At 48.3% G+C, this 21,098-nt stretch overlaps 1 protein-coding gene across 1 annotated transcript in view; it reads left to right on the top strand.

The window, feature by feature from the left end:
* Positions 1 to 21,098, top strand: part of TECTA (tectorin alpha) — a 63,640-nt gene that overhangs the window by 33,072 nt on the left and 9,470 nt on the right. The window contains exons 12-17 of the mRNA XM_030538093.1: positions 2,035 to 2,596; positions 7,200 to 7,399; positions 13,211 to 13,594; positions 14,601 to 14,887; positions 16,554 to 16,834; positions 17,199 to 17,309. Coding sequence (XP_030393953.1) covers positions 2,035 to 2,596; positions 7,200 to 7,399; positions 13,211 to 13,594; positions 14,601 to 14,887; positions 16,554 to 16,834; positions 17,199 to 17,309 — 1,825 coding nt within the window. The remainder of the gene's footprint in view (positions 1 to 2,034; positions 2,597 to 7,199; positions 7,400 to 13,210; positions 13,595 to 14,600; positions 14,888 to 16,553; positions 16,835 to 17,198; positions 17,310 to 21,098) is intronic.

Below are 21,098 nucleotides of genomic sequence, written 5' to 3'. Positions count from 1 at the left end.
GACTCACAGGCCTGTGTGCTCTTGGCTCCCCCATGGTTTCCAGGAAGAACCCCTGGTGTGCCAGCTCTTCTCGTGATCACCACCTCTTTGCCAGGGTCGAGCTGCAGACTCCTCCACCCCTGGGACTGCTCCTGCAATCCCCCGGGGAACCCTGCTACTGCAAAAATCCTTCTCTCTCCCAGGGTCGAGCGGCAAGCTCCTCCGCCCCTGAGACTGCTCGCTGCAGTCCTCAGGGGGACCCTGTTACTCCAACAGTCCTTCTCGCTGGTCACACGCTCCCAGAGGTTAACTGCCCCCTGAAACCGTCCCTCTCTGAGCCTTCAGCACGCCTGGTCCTCATTATCCCTCCTTTGTTTTACTGCTCCCCAGTCACTTACTGCAAGCAGCGCCATTCACGGGGTGCAGTACATCCCACCGCTGCCACCAGTTGTCACGGAGTCCCCGGGCGATGCTCTGGAACTGCTCCCCACCAAGCCAGTCAGGACTTTGGGGAACCTCCTCTACCTTGGAGCAGACTTGTTCAGGGCAAGAAGCTCACACAGCTTCACCTCCTGGGTCTCTCCTTGGAGCATTCAGCATCCTCTGCCCCTCCGTGCGCTTCCCACAGCGAGTCCACCCCAGCGGGGTCCTGGGGAAGCCACCGGGTTCTGCACCCCCACTTTGCAGTCAGACGTGACTCTCAGCCAGCCAGTAAAACAGAGGTTTATTCGATGACAGGAACAGGGTCTAAAACAGAGCTTGTAGATACAGCGAACCGGACCCCTCGGCTGGGTCCATTCTGGGGGGTAGTGAGCCAGACCCCCAGGTCTGCCCTCCACCCTTGACCCCAGCCAGCTCCAGACTAACAACCCCTCCCAGCCCCTCCTCTCTGCTCAGCTCCTTTCCCGGGCCAGGAGGTCACCTGATCCCTTTGTCTCCAACACCTTCAGCTGGCACCTTTGCAGAGGAGGGGCCCAGGCCCTCAGTTGCTAGGAGACAGAGTGTCAGGCATTTAGGTGCACTGGCCCTTGGCTCTGCCAGATACTTAAGAACTGCCATGGGGACACTGAGGCACCAACACAGTACTCAGAGAAAACATTAGGAACTTTCCCAGATCGTCACAGTCATGATCTGATATTCCACTGGCGCTCGTCTGGGCGGTCTATGCTGTCAGTTCCTAGAGGTGCACTGCTGGAGGCTGTGAGGCAAAAGTCTGTGGAATCTGGAACCTGGTGTCCCAATAGAACCTATTTCCGTAAGAGCCAAAGCAAAATACTGACTCCAAACGTGCCCAGGCTTTGACTGAGATCCAACTCTGGGTCAGAACTTCACAGCTCTGGGCCCATTTCTAATTATTGTCACTTTGGTGGCCTCTCTGCCAAGTGGTAGCAGATGTCTGGGACCTGCAGATCGGTTTCTTGTGAGAGAAGAAATGAGTGATGTAGATTCTAGGTATTTTCTTAAGACAGGTCTATGAAGACGTACCTGAGAGAGTTTTAATATGGCTACATTGGGTACCAGCACAGTGAAGCCACAGCAGCAACTGCTTCAGCATGAGCTAGCCACCCAAGTAATTACCCAGGGTCCCAGGCAGGCTTGTACTACTGCAGCTTCACTGCTCGGGAACTCGAGGTAGCTAGATTAAAGCTGGCTCAGGTATGTGTACTCGAGCAACAGTCACACCCTGTGATTGTGGTACAGATGTACCCACTGGGTAGCTTTTTTCTTTGCACTGTCTACACCAGTCCTGGAACAGAGGTGCTCGCAAACAGCACACAGTATGGAAAAGAGAACCCCAATCTGGAAAAAGCTGGGAGCCAGATCTAGTCCAACTCCTGCGCCATGCAGCATCCTCCAGTGCTTCATCCAGGTTGTTGTTGTTATAATTATTATGATAACCATCACTTGCTTCTTCTAAGAGCTGCATCACAGTCACAGCTGGCACAACAGAGCATCTCCCATGAGGTGCATATCCTAAAACAAATGGCATCCCTTGATCCTACCTTCAAGTCCTTGCAGATTAATAATTACCCATCCGCTTCTGTGTCCTTGCAGATTAACAATGAGCGTCTCTACCTGCCCTTGAAGCTGGGCCAAGGGAAGGTGAACATCTTTGCCTTTGGCTTCCACATTGTGGTGGAGACCGACTTTGGGCTGAAGGTTGTGTATGACTGGAAGACCTTCCTTTCCATTACCGTCCCGCGAAGCCTCCAGAACAACACCTATGGCCTCTGTGGCCGCTACAACGGCAATCCCGGTGATGAACTAGAGACCTCCAGCGGGCTGGTGGCCTCCAACATCAATGACTTCGGCCAGAGCTGGGTGAAGCGGGACACCTTTTGCCAGGTGGGCTGTGGTGACAGGTGCCCCACCTGCAGTAAGGTGGAAGGGTTCTGGAAACCCCAGCAGCTGTGCAGTCTAATCCCCAGCAAAAGCAGTGTCTTCGCCAAGTGCCATAGCAAAGTCAACCCCGGCTTCTTCTACAAGAACTGCCTGTTTGACACCTGCATCGATGGGGGAGCTGTCCAGACCGCCTGCAGCTGGCTGCAGAATTACGCCAGCACCTGCCAAACCCAGGGAATAGCCATCACCGGCTGGAGGAACTTCACCTCGTGCTGTAAGCAGAACCTTTTCCTTCTACCTTTGCCCCTGTAAATTACTTGGATGATCATCTGCTTTTGGACCAGGTCCTCAGCTGGTGTTGCTCCACTGACTTCAATAGCAACTGCAGCAAAGGGTCTGTCTTTGTGTGTGCAAAACCTAAAGTTTCCCTCTCCAAAGAGAGGGGGACGATGCGGGGAGAAAATGGCAATACAGAGTAGAGGGAGCTAGCTTCAAATCCAGTCACTGGTGCCATCTGATGACTGTTCTCGGTGACCGGCATGAGATGAATTGGCCCAGTTCCTAGTGGACAAGTGTCTGCATCACAAAACCACTGGTGCTAATTGGCCCTCTGGCTGGCCATCTTGGTGGCAGGCACTGGATGGGCTATGGAAACTGAGCTAGTTCTCAGTGGTCCCTGCAGAGCACTGCCCTTACTCGTGCATAATTAGAGAAACTCAGTCTCCCAGAGGCGAGGGAAACAGAGTTCAGGTCCCAGCCAAGCAGCATAGGTAATCTCTGTAGCAGCTCTATGGAGCTGCACTGCAAAGTTCTGAGAGGCGGCAGCATCGTAGACACCTCCATGGAGGGATGAGCCTCGTGAGACAGCGTTGCCCTGCGGATAGGGCACAGAACTGGGAGCCAGGACACCTGAGTTCTGTTTTCAGCTCTGTCACTGGCCTGCTGCAGGACCTTGGGCAGGTCATTGAACCTCCTTGTGTAGAACTTCTCATCTGTAGAACAGGAACTACGAGGGTGGCCTAGTGTTTGGGAATTTTCTGAGATGCATGGCAGGAAAGCACTATGCAAACATTATTGTTAGTGATGATGAGTATGATTGCCGTGATGTCTAGCTTTTGTGGGGGGAGGTGGTGAATATGGGGACGAGGAATCCTTGACACTCCGGGAATTCCTAAGGAGAAGAACCAAGGTTAGGCCCCATAATAACGGCAAAACCAAAAATAATGGATTAAAAATGATACCGATGATAAGAGAGAGGGAAGAAAAATAGGTCAACAGAGAACTCAGCATGAAAGAGAGGTGTACCAGAGTCACAGGAGATTATCACTCGTGTCCACAGATTCGTAAAGGAAATGGAGCTGCAGGAGGATGAATTATGGGGCAGTCACTAAATCTGAAGGTTTCCTAAGAATTTAGCAGAAAACAAGTTTGTCTCTCGGTATTTCTCCAGGCTTGTTCAAAAACCCTGGGCCTGGGCGGTGTAACGGTCAGGAGGGCTGTTGTTTGTATTGTATGCAAATCTACTCAGGTGCTAGGCTTGGTGGCATGCCATGGTTGATGCTAGGAGGTTTCTAGCTTGGTCTCCCCAATCTGGATGAGAACAGGGTTTTTATTTCCCTGAGAACTGAGTTAGCCATGTGGTGCTACAAACCACCCCTCATTGGATTAAGCCCTATCTACACTGCAAATACAACCACAAGAAGTTATATCAAATGCAGTTTCAAACAGAGGCCCCACTTCTGCAGTCCAGCGCTTGCCGAGCCCCAGTGAAGCCCTTGGGTTTGATACAAAAGCATCTGCCTGCATAGATCAAATTGCAGCATTGGGTACATGATTCCAACATGCACTGCACACTAGAACTTCATTGTGTTTTGCCAAAAATACTAAAGCCCAGGTCAAACGAAGATTTTAAAGCAGACATCTCCTGGGTAAGATCCACTCAGAACTACAGATCCGAGCCATGTTTGTAAATGGGTTAGCAGGCAAGTGAGTTGTAACCGGATTCCCCAATGTAACTGTGTTTTTAAACAGGCTGTTGGTTTGCATTTCTCTCTGCTCAGCAGAGGAGCCGTGCGAGAGCCAAGGTGCAGGCCTGCTCCCGAGGCGGCTGAAAGCACAACACATTGGCTTGCTTTCGGACCATCTTTCAGCCATGTTCTGTGTGGGTGTGCGCTGTGCCAGCAACCTGTTGTGTGATCACCACATTACAAAGCCTGCAGATGGGCCTTGTAGCATGGTGTAATGACAGGCATCTCATACCCAGGACGTGTGCATTTCACGGGGAGCTGCAGAGGCTCAGCTCCATTTGGAAAAGAGTCTCCCCACGCTAGAACTGTCTAACCGGCGAAGCATAGTGATTCAAATGTATTGTGGACAAGGCTTGAGATCCTGTCCATGTTATAAAGACAGCTGTCAGGGAACCCGTTTACAACATGGTTGCACCCCAACAAAGTCAGAGCATGGCTCTAGTGGCAAAGGAACCTGGCTGAGTTTTAATGTCGTCTCTGGACCCTGCTAAAATTTTGGATAGTCAAGTGCTTCAGCACAGCCTGGGGGTGTGGTCAGGTTCTCCTCTGCCCTGCCCTGCCCAGTGGATCTATGGAGAAAGTATGGCTTGGGACTCAGAAGATGGGGGTTCAATTCCTGGCTGTGCCTCAGACTCTCTGTGTGACCCTGGGCAAGTCTCTTACCCTGTGTGCCTCAGTTTCACCAGTGTAAAAAGGGGATGATACTGTCCTCAGGAGTGCTGTGAGGATAAATACATTAATGATCGCAAGGCGCTCAGATACCATCCCAAGGGAGGGAGTGGTAAGTGCCAGGGGCACAAGTGTGTTGTAGCTGGCTCCCTCTATACATCTGTACTTGTAATGTAGAAGTAGCACACTGGCACAGTATGTCATGTTCCCCTCTCTAGTGGTTGGGCCAATTGATAACGGCCTACTACTGCTGCCTGCTAATGGAGCTACCCATTTAGCTCAAGTGGTACAAGATCTATACTGAAAATCCTAGGTTTAAACCCTGTAGCCAATCCATAAAGAGCATAATAGAATAGTCAGGAGCCACATGGTTTAGAGCATCTCGCACCTCGTAGCAAATCCAGGGAGGGGAAGGGTTAACTCCAAAGTTCAAAAGAGAGCAGCTATTCTTCATTTGTTAAATAAGAATTTGATCAGTTATATAGGAGGAGAAGATTGTGTTTGTTCTAATGATGCTGCCTGCTATTGTCAATAAGATTACAATGCATTGTTCAATTAAACTCCCTCATCAATGGAGCTGCAAACCTCTGCGGTAGGTAGACCATCCGGCAAATCAGATAAAAAGTAATTTTCATCACTAACAAGATTTAAAATTAAATTTGGTTTATTCTTCTTTCTAGTCTCAAAGCCATGACTTAAAACGTAATGCTCCCGAGTAGGAGGGACTTGCTCCTGGGGGCTGGAGCTAGGTACAGCATTAGCCTGGGTTGGCTTCCATTCTGTATCGGTGAACTGAACAGAGCAGAAGGGGTGGTGCATAGCTGGGAACACCAGAGGGAGCTGAGCGAATAGGTGAAGGGAGAGTAGTAGTGTAGTCTAGTGATAAGGTGCCGGACTGGCCCTCAGGAGCCCTTGGTTCGAGTCCAGGTTCTGGGCAGTTGTGTGAGTTTGGGCTAAACACCTTGCCTCTCTGGCCATCTGTTTCCCTTCCTCTTCTTCTGTCTTATCTTTTAAGAGTGTAAGGCCTTAAGGGCAGGAACTGATTCATAGTGTGTGCATCACGCCTTGCCCAGTGGAGCCCTAATCTTGATTGTGGCTTCTGGGCACCACTAGAGTCCAGAGAAGCATAGAGAAGGAGGAGGAAGAAAAGAAAGTGGTACATTAAGTGAGGCTGCTTTGCTGGCTGCTCACGTGCTTGGCTGAGGATACAATGGTGTAGTAGTTCTGCTAATGGTCTTCAGTCATATCCAGCAACAACCTATGCGTCTTTCTTGAGCAAAGACCACTGGCCATTCCAGATGGGGGCTAAGGATGGGAGGCCAACCATACCTATTCTGAGATTTGAACTTGGCCCTCTAGAGGTGAAAGACTACATATAGGCAGACCACATCTCCTCAATCCCAGCCCCACCAGTGAAGCCTTAGGGGATTTTGTGTTAAAATGGAAATGTTTTAAGTGTGGCTCACAGTAACCCAGGACCATGCTGATCATCTTACATTAATGCAACAGCTTCCATCCCAAATGAACTAGCTAATCTAACATCGGGATGATTTCGCCCACCAGTAAAATGCAACCTTTTCTGGGCTGGAATATGAATTGCAGCTTAACAGAGCAGAGCAGCAAAGTCCCTTGGTTTTAGCAAGTGAGGATAAAACACTATCCAAATTCAATGCTAGAGGAATTTAGACAAAATTGTCTCAGGACACTGGGGTACCAGTCACTGATATTCCAAAAAATACCAAGATCTTAAATTACTAGCTGTTTGGGGTCTTTTCCTTGCCAAGATCAACTTCCTCCTCTGTGCCTCAATTTACCCAGCAGTAACATTGGGATAAATGTGCCTTACCTGGTGGTATGAATCTTAATTCGTGCCTGCAAAGTGCTTTGCAATCTTTGGATGTGCCCATTGGCCGACCTCTTCAGGGCTTGGAGTTGGGGAGCTGGATAGCTGAGGGAGTCTGTGTATCAGCCTTTCACCTCTGCAAACCTGGACTGTAGGTTTTCCTTCTTGTCAAGGAGTTCAAGAATACCTGCCATTTCGCCCTATAGCTTCGTATTAACACTACTAGAGTTAAGCTTACTGCACTGTGCCATTTGTGGGTAGGAGTGAGGGTGGCTGTTAATTCACGAGTTGACTGCCCATTTTCTCCTGCCCACTAAGCCCTATCCCTTGCATTCCAGCTGTCAGCTGTCCTCCCAACAGTCACTACGAGAGCTGTGTGACTGTGTGCCAGCCCCGCTGTGCTGCCATTCGGCTGAAAAGTGACTGTAACCATTACTGCGTGGAAGGGTGCCAGTGTGACCCTGGTTACGTCCTGAACGGCAAGAGTTGCATCCTTCCCCACAACTGCGGCTGCTACTTAGATGGCAAATATTATGAGGTAGGATCGTCCCCTTCTTCCCTCCTCTTCCACCTCCTCTCCTTTCTTTCCTCTTTTTTCTGTCCAGCCAGGTGTGTGCTCAGTTGTTTTTTCCCCCCACTGGTGTAGCTACATAAGGTTAGATGTGTTGCACTAGTGTAAAAAAAGTGAATTGTATCAGTGGGGTGTACCCCTGTGCAAATCACTTTTTACACTAGTGCTGTGCATCCACACTGGGGGTTCATACCCATGCAGCTACTCTGTGCCCGTGCAGAAACAAACCACAGCCAGCTTTCCATTTACACTAGGACCTTGCCTTGTAACAACAGATGTGTGAACATGCTGGTGCAGGCTTCAGGATGGGCTAGCAACCATAGCATACGCCAGCCAGAGAGCATGGATATGGACATTGCTTGCTAGTCTGTGTTAAAGCCTGTGCTACCTTGTTTCCACTATTATTGATATCAGTGCTAGCTAGGTTAAAGCCATTGTGTGGATGCAGTCACACCTTCACTTGTAGTGTAGATATGCCCCAAATCTCTTCTGAAAGTGGCCTAAGGCACTGAGGCTACTAGATCCCGTAGTTCTAAAAAATACCAAGATCTTAAATGACCAGATGTCTGGGTTCTCTTTTGAAAACATTACCTTCGGCCAGACCAATGTTCTCTCTAAATTTTCTTTGTTCTGTGTGGGCTGCAGACTTCACTAAGCACTCCGTTTTTGTCCTTGGGCAAGCTCACACTTCTTCTTTGTTTTTCTTTGTCTCTCTCACTATATGGCATTGAACAATGTCAGGAGTTTATAAAGTGACGTGTCAGTAATAGATATACACACAGATCGCACATGCACATGTAGCAGTGGGTGGAGAATCTATCAAATCTCCAGAGTTTTGGAAAACAAAGTTAGAAAACCCGGAAAGCAAGAGCCATGCCTCCTCTCCCCACCCCACCCATGAGACCTACATCCCTCATTCCCAGGAACTTCAGCCCTTGAGGGGTAGCCCCCACCAGCCCCTCCCAGGAGCTCCTCCCACTCTGCTCCTTATACCCCCGCTGGCTCAAGGCTTGTTTGGGGGAAGGGATTTTAGGGTCTTTCCCTCTCTGTCCCTCAGCCAGCCCTGCTCTCACCTCTGACTCCGGGGTCTCCAGGAGGGAGTTGCTGTCACAGCCCAGAGCAGGCAGGAGTGCACGAACTGTGATGGTGGCACAGGTTCTCCCTCCCCCCGTTCCTCCCACTGGGCAGGGCTGCCAGGGGCTCGTTTCAGCCCTGGCAGCCTGCGAGCGGTAGGGATTGGCATCTCCACAGCTGGCTTCTTGAACCCTGGAATGGGACCATGAAGAGCCTCTCCCCCCACCCACCTAAATGGTGCATCTGCCCCTCCGCAGTCCACGCTCCTTATTCCTCCCTGCTGGCTCGAGGCTTCCTATGGCACCAAGAGTTGCTGCCCTGGATTCCCGCAGGAAGGCCTGGCAAACAGAGCAGGACCCCTGCTGGGGTCTCTGAAGCACCTGCCTCTTTCACTCTTCTCCTTACCTCTCCTCCCTGATGGTCTCCAGTGCCAAGAAGAGCAGCTGCAGGTTATGGCAGGTTGAAGGCCTGGATGCTGCCTGCGCTCCCGGCCACACGAGAGGTGCGGTAGCTACCAGATTGCTGTGCGGCTGCACCTGCGCGCAGTTTAAAGGGACCGTTGGGTCTGATGCCACTTCATGCCACTCTGCAGGAGCAAAAGGAAGTCAGTGTAATTTCCACTCACTTCAAGACCCATTTATGCTGCCATAGTGGTATAAAGGGGCCACAATGCAAATGAGAATCAGTCTCACTGTTCCTATAAGTCCTCCTTTCCCCTCCTTCGTTTCTGGATAGGCGCCTTGTGTTTTTCCAATGCGTCCGCTGCTCTTAGCTAACAGCTTCTGGGAAGATTGCATCTAAATGAGGGTGTCTTCAAGGAGCTCTCCTCATCTATATTCCGCCAAGCAGCCAAAAAAAAATTGTGAAATTTGAGTTGCTCACAGTGCAAATTATGCAGTTTTTCTTCTCTGAGCTGCCTGTGGAATTGGATACTAAATGGTCCCTAAATAAGAACAAAACAGAGACGGAGAATGGAAACACTCTTCATTTGCTATGGTTTCTTCTGCCTCTTGCTGCCTTCTAACTGGACAGGCCTCCAATAAACTTTGGATGTAAAGATGAGAATTCTATTCTGCTGTCTGCTACTGGCTCTGTGGAACAGTGAAATTATTCCTAGAGGATAATTTGTAGGTCCATTTAACAGAGTTTCTCTCCTCTGTTAGCTGCACCGCTGTGAAGCAGGAATGCAGAGTATGTTTCCCTGCCATCTAGAGATTGATACCAGCATAATTAATAACTTTAATGTATTTAGCCATATAGTTCTTCAGGTTATGTAATATTCATCAGCTTAATCCTTGTAATGGAAGAACAAATTCTCATAATGAGACTGAAACTTAGCCTAGCTCACAGTAAAAATACAACACAATGAAACTTTAATTCGCATAGCAGTATTTGCATGAATCAGTGGGGCTGACTTCTCCCTTCTGTACACCCATACAATGCTACTGACGTCAGTGGATTTACTCCTAATTTACCCAGGTGTAAGTGAGAGGAGGGAATCAGACTCCCCAAATCTCATAATGGATTTTACAGGGTTAAAACCATAAACAGCAGAGGAAAGAGAAGAATCAAGAGAGAGGCGAGAGATGTGAAATGCGAAAGATGAAATGGAGAGATCGGAGAAGGCTGTTCTATATTGCTGGAACTACAGAGAAGGATCTTGCGCCAATAGTTGAGGGTTTACTGTCGTTCGATAGCAGGATGAAACAGTTCATTGACCAAAAATCTTTGGTGTTCTCATTGTAGATGCAAAAACATTTTTGTTTGTTTGTTCTGTGTTTGTGCAGCACCTACCACAAAGCAGTCGTGATTCTTGACTGGGGCCCCTAGGCACTACAGTTATACAAATAACAGTATTAAAATGGCTGTATTAGTGCGCTTGAAAAGTAATGCTACCATGCCTAGCAGAACCTTAGTGGCTGCTGTACTGCTACTAATCCACACTGCTTTTCAGTAGCTTATAACTAGTTGTTGTTGTTATTATTTTAGGCTTAAATTGGGCACAGAAGTTGGTTAGCATCTCAAAATGCTCGGACCCAAATACTGGGCACAGAAAGCCCTCAGATGAGGGGTACACGGTACTCGGAGGAGAGCTCAAATGTTATGGGATTCCTTCCATTAATGTCAATAACTCTGTCTATCACCTCACTTCCACAATTCAGCATTTCTGCTGGAAATAATTTTCAACAGTAAGAGTTTGAGGGCCCCACATTCACGTGGAACATGCATAACTTTGGGACTAAAATGAGGGACATTTGAGATGGGTGGACATTAGCCCCAGAGTAATTTTTTTCCCCCATTGAAAATGTCAGATCAGTGAAGCTATATGTGTATGTTGTTATTTGTATGCAGTGTTGTTGTAGCTGTGTCAGTCCCAGAATATGAGAGAGACAAGGTGGCTGGGTTAGTATATTTTATTGGACCAACTTCTGTTGATGAGACAGACAAACTTTCAAGTTAACACCGAGCTCTGTGTAAGCTTGAAAGCTTCTCTCTCTCTCTCACCAACAGAAGATGGTCCAATAAAAGATATTACCTCACCCACCTAGTTAGGGACTTATTTAGTAGTATAGAGAAGAAATGTTCAAAGAGCTGAGGGAAGGAGGACCAGGAGTCAGGACTCCTGAGTTCTATTCCTCACCACCACTAACTTACTGAGTTTGATGATGGGGGTCACAGGATGTCAGATGAGCGTGGATATGCTGATCTGCATGTCTAGAGCTGGAGCAGACTCAACTGTTCAAAGCCAGATCTAGAAACTTCTAACAGCATAGTACTGTTGGTTAGGGGCGTGATTCCCCCTGCCCCCTGAAATTTTTATACCGGCAAAACACCTAGTATAGACACAGCTTAACTGGTAAAGCACGCAGGTGCCTGCAGAAGCTCCACTATTTCCACGAGGGGGATTCACACTATAAATGTGCCTGTCGACATTATCTGCTGTAGACTAGAATGTAGTTACAGAGCCCACGTTTGAAAACGGGACTCTTCGGTCCTGGCTTTTGAAAAGTGTCACAATTATGTCTCAATTCTTACCTTTCTAAATGCTTGCTATCAGCCAATTTTGCATGCACTTTTTGCAAGCTTATCAGCAATAGATTCCATCCTTTGCAAGCATGGGTGATGGAATTTAGCCCAAGGCAACAGTCCACATACACAGATGATCATGCCCAAAAGTACGTGCGTGTGGGTGAAAGTTGTGGGCTCCTGGGAGGAATCCACCCTTTGAAAATCTGTCTCTAGAGTAGATTTAACGTGTCTCTTGTTAAAGCAAAAATCACAGCACGTCTGTTGTGCTAAAATCATCCTCATGCAGGATGCTTCTCGAAAAGACTGGCTTGTTTACTAGTTGTCTTCATCCATACTCCCGCAGGGGGGCTGTTTTTCTCCTTCAAAAACTGCGGTGCTGACATTCTTATCAGAAACAAAGCAAGCCTGTACGTCCAGTTGTTCTATGAATCTGATACAGGGGTCAAAGTTAATTTGTGTTCTGCTGGAACAGTACGAAAAGTTGGTCAACAGGATATTTATAGCCCTGCGAGCTTGAGTGAAAGAGGGGAAGGTTGCTGTGGAAACAGAAACTTTCAATTTCCTCACTTTTGCAGCTTCCAAAGATTTCAGCGCAGTTGGATTCTTTTTATCTGTTGGTCACCCTTGTGTCTATTGAATGTTGCTGCGTAGCGTCCAATCCTGCAGCTGGGCTTTTTCAAAGGGCTGGCTGATTTTATGATGATTAATCACTGTTTTGTGCTTCTGCAAAAAGCTAATTAAATTTCAGGCTTTAGGGCATAAACTGAACCTCCCAGGGCTCTGCAAAGACTCTTTGCCCTGTGTACAAGACTGTGCTATTGGCATTATAGGGTTGTTGTTTTTTCACCTTGCTGTGAAGGATTGGGTATTGGCCATTTCTCGAGGTGGGATATTGGACTGGATGGATCAATGATCTGATCGGAGATTACCACATAAGTGTTAGCATGGACGTGCTACCACTGCCCTCTACTGGCTGAAGTGTTGCCAGTTCTATCCCACAGGTCAGATTAGCTGAGCCTGAGCTGTCCAAATTGACATGCTGCCACTTAACCCTCCAGAGGAGATGGCAGCAGAGAGCTCCTCCAACCAGAATTCAACCTCTCTGGGTCTGACAGTTGCATTGTTGACCTATAGTGCAATCTGTGGCCCCATCTCAGCTCTGCCACAGACTCCCTGGGTGACCATGGGCAAGTCACGTATCTCTCCGGGCCTCAGCTGCCCGGGTGCAAAGTGGGGATAATAATCCTTTCTTCCTTCCAGCCTTTGTCTGTCCTACCTGTTTAGATTGTCAGCTCTTCAGGATGTTGTCCCTTACTGTGTGTATGTACAGCACCTAGCACAATCCTGTATCTTGGCAGGGGGTTAGACTAGATGACCTTGGTGGTCCCTTCTAACCCTATGGGTCTATGATTCTATAACAGGGCCCTGATCACAGCTGGAACCTCTAGGCATTACCATAATACTACTGTGAATAAGGCCCATCTCCTTCCACAAAGTTTGGCCAGGACAGTGGGTGGGCAACTGTGCTGAGAGAGTCTAGAGTGCTACAATTTTACATGAGCCCAGAGGCTCTGGTGATGGGCTCCTGAGCTGAGCCTTACCGTTGAGCACAGTAGATTTATTCCCTTCCCTCCCCACCAGTAAAATGGCTTTTCCCCTTGTTTCATTCTTCAGCCCAAGCAGCTGTTCTGGAACAGCGACTGCACCCGGCGCTGCCGTTGCTTCCGCCGCAACCTCATCCAGTGCGACCCGCGGCAGTGCAAGTCAGATGAGGAGTGTGCCCTCCGCAACGGCGTCCGCGGTTGCTTCAGCACCAAGAGCTCCTACTGCCTGGCGGCGGGTGGCGGGGTCTTCCGCACCTTCGACGGCGCCTTCCTCCACTTCCCAGCCAACTGCGCCTTCGTCCTCTCCACCATCTGCCAGAAGCTCCCCGACTTTTCCTTCCAGCTGATCATCAACTTCGACAAGTGGTCGTCGCCCAACCTCACCGTCATCTCCCCGGTGTATTTCTACATCAACGAGGAGCAGATTCTCATCAGCGACCAGAACACCATCAAGGTAAAGCGCTGGTCATGGGTCTCCTCTGCTCTGTCCTGAAACGCTTAGGGGCCTAGCCACTCTCTGGGACTGGGCTACAGCCCACTGGCACAGAGAGGAGGGAAAGTATCTGGCCACCAAGGGGCAGGGCTAGGTTGGGATTCTCCAAAGTGGAAAAACCAGTTGCCACTCCCTCCCTGCATAGGAACATCCCCATCACCTCCTGGCTACACTGTCTCTGTTAGCAAGTTGTACTCAGCCCATCACCATAGTATCTAGCACTGGGTGACCAGCTGGCCACAGCAAAGGCTTTAGGGATGTTCATGGAGCCTCTGGCTCATTTTCCTTGTTAGGTTCTAGGAAGCTCTGCTTGGGGGAGGGGAAGGCGGTGGCTGGGAATGTCGTTCTCCGTAGGGCAGAAGGGAGGTAAAGCAAAGAGGAAGGTTTTTGCAGTGCTTCCTCACTAGATCTGCCTCCTGTGACGCTGTCGTGAGAGATGGATTTGAGCATGGAGTTTGGCTTGGGTTACTGATTATTTGAACTGAGGGAACCTCGTGGGGCCAGGACTCCACTGTGGTCTAGGTGCTGAACAGACAGATGGTCCCTGTCTCAAAGAGCTGACGATCTCCGTTGAGCTGAGTGGGTGTTGGTCTTGCTTAGTGGGTGTTGGTCCTGCCTTGAGCAGGGGGTTGGCCTAGATGACCTCCTGAGGTCCCTTCCAACCCTGACATTCTGTGATTCTATTATTCCTCATGTGAAGAGCTGGCATAATCTAATGCATATCCCAAGCACTTCTCCCTCCTAGAATGCTAGAAGACTCCAAAAGGGACAGGGAGTAAGCAGGATCCTGGCCTTGCCCCACCTCCATTACAGAGCTGGCTGGTGGCAGGGAGGGAGAGGGGCAGCATGAAGGGATGTTCCCCATGCTGCCCGCTGCGGGGACCTGTGTCTATCAGGTTCAGTCTGTCCCTTGGCATGGAGTGTTGAGAGGTGAGTGGCTTCAGCATTACCTCCTCTCTTTGAGTAGGTGAATGGCACCCAAGTGACCATCCCCTTCGTCACGGGGCTGGCGACCAAAATCTACAGCATGGAGGGCTTCCTGGTGATCGACACCAGCCCGGATATCCAGATCCTCTACAACGGCTTCAACATCATCAAAATCAGCATCAGCGAGAGGCTGCAGAACAAAGTGTGTGGCCTGTGCGGCAACTTCAACGGGGACCGGACTGACGATTACGTCACCCTGAGGGGGAAGCCGGTCATCAGCAGCGTGGTGCTGGCCCAGAGCTGGAAAACCAATGGCATGCAGAAGAGGTGAGCCTGGGGCCTCGTGTGTAGATGCACCCGAGGTTCCTCTTGGAGTCAATGAGTGTTTCGCCCTTGACCAGTGGGCCCCCATGTTGTGTATCAGGAACCCATCCACAGCTCGCTGCAGGGGAACAAGCCCTGGAGGGAAAGCGCTGTAGTATTTAATAGGGAACAATAATCTGGAGTGGTGTGAACTCTGCCATGGAATTTAATAGCGAACTCTGTCTCCCTATAGAATTCCATAGGAGGGCTCAGATCACCTACAGAAATGACATCATTTGCTCTTCATTTCTCGTGGGTTGTAGTGTAATTTCTAGAGAACCCTGCAGGTTTTACCCTCATTAGTGGTGTTCATTTGCCTTGTCATAGCACCTGAGAGCCAGACCCCAGTGTGCAAGGTGCTGTACAAATATATGACAAAAAGACAGTTCCTAAATCCTATAGGATCATTTATACTAAGGCCATATCACACCACTCTGGTTGTGCAAAGGGGCCTTAACGTGCAGGTAAGTTACATATACGCCTACTTTAGGGCTCCTTTACACTGCCAAAATGGGGTAAAGGAGACTTGGTGTAAATAGAGATTGGCCTTACCTAATTGGAAGACAGCTTTGAACATGTGTCCTGTGCCCTATCCTGCACCCCTAGTGGTGCACTCTAGTCGGCATGTCAACCTCTATACATGGCCCAGAACACTACACTGAGTAGGTGTGGGTTATACGCTCCCGCTGGCTGGGGAAGCTTGTCCTAAGCTGCAGAGATCTCTCTAGCTCAAATCCCTGTGCAAGCCACCACTTACTTTGCTGCCTCCCCTGGAGTGGGTTGTTAGCAGTGGGGATTGAATCCGAGATCTCAACATCTTAGGAGTTTTAGGTGTGCCAGGAGCAGTCCAGATTTTCAAAGGCTCCCTCTGCCCAACTAATTTGTACCTGCCAAAGTTCTGCTTGTGGTACTAGCACATATGGTTCATGGTAGGCATAGAGTCTACCATTTAGATGGTGATAGCTACATACCTGATTGTAGGTGCAAGTCAGAGAGTTAGCTGTGGAAGCACGAGGAATTAAGCTTGTGATTTTCTAAATAGTCTAAGGGAGTTAGACACACCTAAAGTTCAGTAGGATTTGGTTACCCTTAGATTCCTTTGAAATGCCTAGCCGAAGAGGTCAAGATGGGAAAAGTACTTAAGTCAGTCAGTGGTGCTTGGGTTCCTAGATCGCTAAGAACATTTGCAAATCCCACCACCAGGAATTATGGATGCAAGCACTGAAGGTGCAAATAGTGCACACGGAAAGAGAGGCTGGCCCTTTAAAAACCTGGCCTCAGACGTGAAGAGATGCTTACCAAAGATTAGGGAGGAATCTAATCTTCAAAGGGGCCAGCCCAAGGACTATGGCCTACCTGCATCTCTGGTGGACATGGGATTTAAGTGGCCCATAGCCCTTGTATTGGCCTACACAGGGGTGAATTTCACCCTGGATTCATGAGTGTCTCGTAATAAGAGTTGAAAAGAACTAGAAAATACATGAGAGGGGACAGTGGGGTAATAATGAGGAAAGAACAAGGTGACCTGAGCAGTCTGTTTGTCTGTGGCTTCACCTCAGGAGAGGATTTAGGGACTCGTTGTTTCACACGATTCCAGGCTGATGTCCTTCATTTAATCCCTCGCTCCCAGCTGTAACGAGCTCCAGTACTCCCAGTACGCTGCCGCCTGTGACAATGTGCAGATCCAGAAGCTGCAGAGCGATGGCTACTGCCTCAAGCTGACAGACATGAAAGGCTTCTTCCAGCCCTGCTACGGGCTGCTGGATCCACTGCCCTTCTATGAGTCGTGCTTCCTCGATGGCTGCTACAACCACAAGAAGTTCCAGCTCTGTGGCTCTCTTGCTGCCTACGGAGAGGCCTGCCGCTCCTTCGGGATCCTCAGCACTGAGTGGATAGAGAAGGAGAATTGCTGTAAGAGAGCTAGTCTAGCCCTGTTCCCTTCCCTGCCCTGTACCCCCTATCGCTTAGGAGCACCATCCTCTGTATCTGGCTGGATTGCAGTCTCAGTCAGCGCGAGGCTAGTGCAGAGAGATGGGAGCCAGAGCAATTAGCAATAGGTCCCCTAGGAGAGCTTGAATTTTTTTTTTAATGGAAAGCTGATATTCTCATGTATTCACATGACTCCAGGAGCTGGGGCTTTAAAACCCCATCCAATAGCATGAGATAAAATTGCTGGAGTTACCAACACTGCAGGGGTTTAGTGGGGTAATAAAGAATTGTATGGGTACTGGTCTGAAAATAAAGTTGTTGTCTTCGTCTGTCTTTTCCTTTTTAGCAGGAGTGGTTGAAGATCCCTGTGTGGGGGCCGACTGTCCCAACAGAAGCTGTGAGCTTGACAATGGAGGGGAGCTGTGCGGTTGTATCGAACCTCCACCCTATGGAAACAGTGAGTGACCCCACATGCATCCACTCCGTGTCTCGGGCAGCTAATTGCAACATTTGCTCTAGTGTTTTTAACTAAGTTAAAAACGGGCCTTATGTATTTATATGGGACACAGATAAGCCCACTCCTTCAGTAACCACTTCCCACTCAGACCCACACAAAGTTCCAACCTCAAATCAAGTGGAGCTACAGTACTCTAGCGAGGAAAGGTGTTTATGTGATTAAAGCACCAAGACCTACTTGTCAATGCTCCTTGGTTCTACTCATGTCCCTGCCACTGACTTGCGTTGTGACCCCGGGCAAGTCACTTCCCTATGCTTCAGTTTCCCAATCTGTAAAATAGGGCTAATGCTACCTAAAATCACTAATGTTTGGAAAGCTTTATGAGATCTTCAAATGGAATGTGCTGTAGAAGAGCAAGGTGGTGTTGGGTTGATTTTAATTCCCAACATGTCAGATGGCATCTAAAATCTGGTCCCACTGGTAAAAATGGAGATTTTTTTTGTGTGATTTTTATTGATTTTCATAAAGAAACAGACAATGAAAAGTACAAAAAGGTAAATGATTTTACTGCTCATACATGTTTCCAAATATTGCATGCTTCATGTGATTTCCAATAAAATTATGGAATGATGCAATTTTACAACTTGTCAAAGTTGCAAGACTGGACAATACAAAAGCAGATAATATTACATAGACACAACATGTTAGTCTGTGGGATAATATACCATGAACCAAAACCAGAAATTCACTAGTAGCCCCTGACAAATCACACAGCCTGTCTATGCTGAAAGATGACTCCTGCCTGGAGCAGACTTTCATGCAATCAGGGAAATAACGGGGCAAATTCTCAGCAGATGGAAACTGGCATAGTTCTTCTGATTTTGGTGATGCTATGTAGATCTACACCACATGAGGATTTAGTCCTAGGTATTGAAAACTTCTATTAATTCAGCTAGTCTTTCCATCAAGGGCCAAAGAAGGAGCATTTCCAATGGCATATTTTCTGCTACTTCAGTCAGCCCTGTTTTCAACTTTCTGGGAGCCCCAGGGCCTCACCTAATTTCCATAGAAATATGCATACATTTTTAAAAATCAAAAATCAATTTTGCCCAGTCCTCTCCTCCTCAATCAATGGATATAAATTGCTTGCCATCTAAATTCACTGGCAATGAAAACCTGCTTAGCTTTATTCTTCACCTTGCAGTTATGGGGAATGGGAAGCAGCCATCCCATTAACAGGGTTCAAAGGCATTGGATTTTGCAAGCTACTTTTGACCCTTCTGTACTGTGCGTGCATTCCCCTCCCCAGCTCGAGTGACATAATGGCACAGACCGTGCAAAACGTGCTCAGTCTAAGGTAGGCGAGAACACGACACATGCAAACTTAAAACTGGCTAATATAGGAAACGGATTAGGTGAGAAAAGAACCCCAGCCCTCAGTTCAAACCTGCCTCCCCTGAGGGAAGAGACACAGAAAGAGATGTGTCAAGGGGTGGCAAATGACCCCCTGGATCTGCTCATAGATACATCCCTAGAGAAAATCACCACTTCTCAAAAACCGTGTAGGCCAGCACAGAGGGTCTGAGCTGTGTCCTGTCAATCCCTCATGCAAATAACCTTTACGAAAGCATTGTCCAAAGCTCTTCCAAATGAAGTCACTTAGCCCATCCCTTAGTCCTTCCATCTGAGGATCTCAATGCACTCTTCAGATATTGAATTAATTCCCCACCCTGGGAGCTAGGGAAATGCTACCCCCATTTTAGAGATGGGGAAACTGAGGCACAGAGCAGTTAAGTGACATTTTCAAGGTCACCCAGTAAATCTTTGGCAGAATTGAGAAAAGAACCCAGATGTCCTGAGGTCTCAGACCCATTTTGTTGTCACAACTCTAAGAGCAAAGAAGAATCAAGACAGCTTAAGCTGCAGGACAGGATCGTGACAACAAGAACTTTTAGAAAATCTTAGCAACTTTTCTCACAGTGTCATCATCAGACCAGCTGGTGCGACAATGCAGAAGAGTAGCCAGCACATAGGCACGTCAGTAGGGACTCATACCCATGTAGCATGCATAAGAGGTGGCATACAGGGTCCAGTCACAGCAGCTTTGCACCAACAGAGCTGGTAATATATGCAAATGCACACTCCTAAGCACCAAGCATATCCATCTTAATGAAGTTACAGTTAATCTGCCTTGCTCTATTTTGCACAAATAATGGAACTCTGAAGGCAGCACAAATAACATTCAGTTAACAAAATAAATAATAAGACTCCAGAAAAGACGTGGAGATTAGGAGAGTATGGTCTGGTGGTTATAGCCGGTGCCTGGGGAGTCAGGACTTCTAGTCTTCAGACTCAGAGCTTGACTTTGAGCAAGTCCTTTCCCTGCTCTGTGCCTAAGTTTCCTCATTTGTATAACAAGGGCAAGGATACTTAGACAGCGAACTCTTCGGGGTGGTCGTTTTGTTATGTCTGTCCAGTGCCAAGTGCAGCGTGGTCCTGGTCCATGAGTAGGGCTCCCAGGAGCTATCACAATAGGAATGATAACAACAACTTACATTTATGTACCAGCTTTCATCACAAAGATTCCCAAAGGGCTACCCATATAACCCACTGGGGTGTGTGTTACATGATACCCATCTATAGAGGACATGAGCTGTTATAACCCTGCTGTAGGGGGCCCTAGGCTCGAGAGCTCAAACAGGAGCAGCTGATGCTTTTAGTTCTGGGTTCAGCCGCCCAATACGTTGGCCAAGTGGGAGGCAGTTCCACATGCACCAGTCACCTCTGGGTGGAAGGTGGCAGCCGATTAGCTCATTGTATAGTGTCAGGGAGAGGACTTTAGGCCAAGAACATCCCACCCAAAGCCCCAATACTGTTAGAAAACCTCTCCTGTGATCATTTAACATCCTCACCACAGCTCAGATTTTGAGACATAGAAGCATCATGGAAGTCAGTCTAACTCCCTTGGGGAGATGAAGGGCTGAGTCAGTGCTGCCAGGATTTCAACCTACAGCTCCAGAGAATAGAATCTAAACCAGGGGTAGGCAACCTATGGCACGTGTGCCAAAGGCGGCACGCGAGCTGATTTTCAGTGGCACTCACGCTGCCCAGGTCCTGGCCACCAGTCCGGGTGGGGGGCTCCGCATTTTAATTTAATTTTAAATGAAGCTTTTTAAATATTTTAAAAACCTTATTTACTTTCCATACAAAAATAGTTTAGTTCTATATTACAGACTTATAGAAAGAGACCTTCTAAAAACGTTACAATGTATTACTGGCACACAAAACCTTAAATTAGAGGGAATAAATGCAGACTCGGCACAGCACTTCTGAAAGGTTGCTGACCCCTGATCTAAACTATCCTATGGCTACACTGCCAGTAAACCTGGTGCTTAGACTACTAAGACATCCCCTTCGGCTCTGTCACTCTTGCCTTTATGATAGGCCTCCCACCTAGGATGACCAGACGTCCCTATTTTATAGGGATGGTACCAATATTCGAGGCTTTGTCTTACATAGGCACTTATTAACACACACACACACACCCCCGGTGTCCTGATTTTTCACACGTGCTGCTAGTCACCCAACTCCCTGGCCACTATCTGTAAGAGAGACACTATCTACCTCTGAGTTCTGAGGCTTGTCTTTGGAGTGATTCATTGATGCTGTATAGATGGGAGAGCCCACTGTGTAATTCTGGCTGGCTGCTTTCAAGACAGCAGCTCACACGGCCGCTGCAAGTGTTTCAGGCCAGGACTGAGTGCCAGCCTCCCTGTCAGTGGGTGCAGT

Source organism: Gopherus evgoodei, chromosome 19, assembly GCF_007399415.2.
Source record: "Gopherus evgoodei ecotype Sinaloan lineage chromosome 19, rGopEvg1_v1.p, whole genome shotgun sequence".
In the NCBI taxonomy this organism is placed as follows: domain Eukaryota; kingdom Metazoa; phylum Chordata; order Testudines; family Testudinidae; genus Gopherus; species Gopherus evgoodei.
Note: the sequence above shows the minus strand (reverse complement) of the source record. Positions and strands in the feature narration are given on the sequence as shown.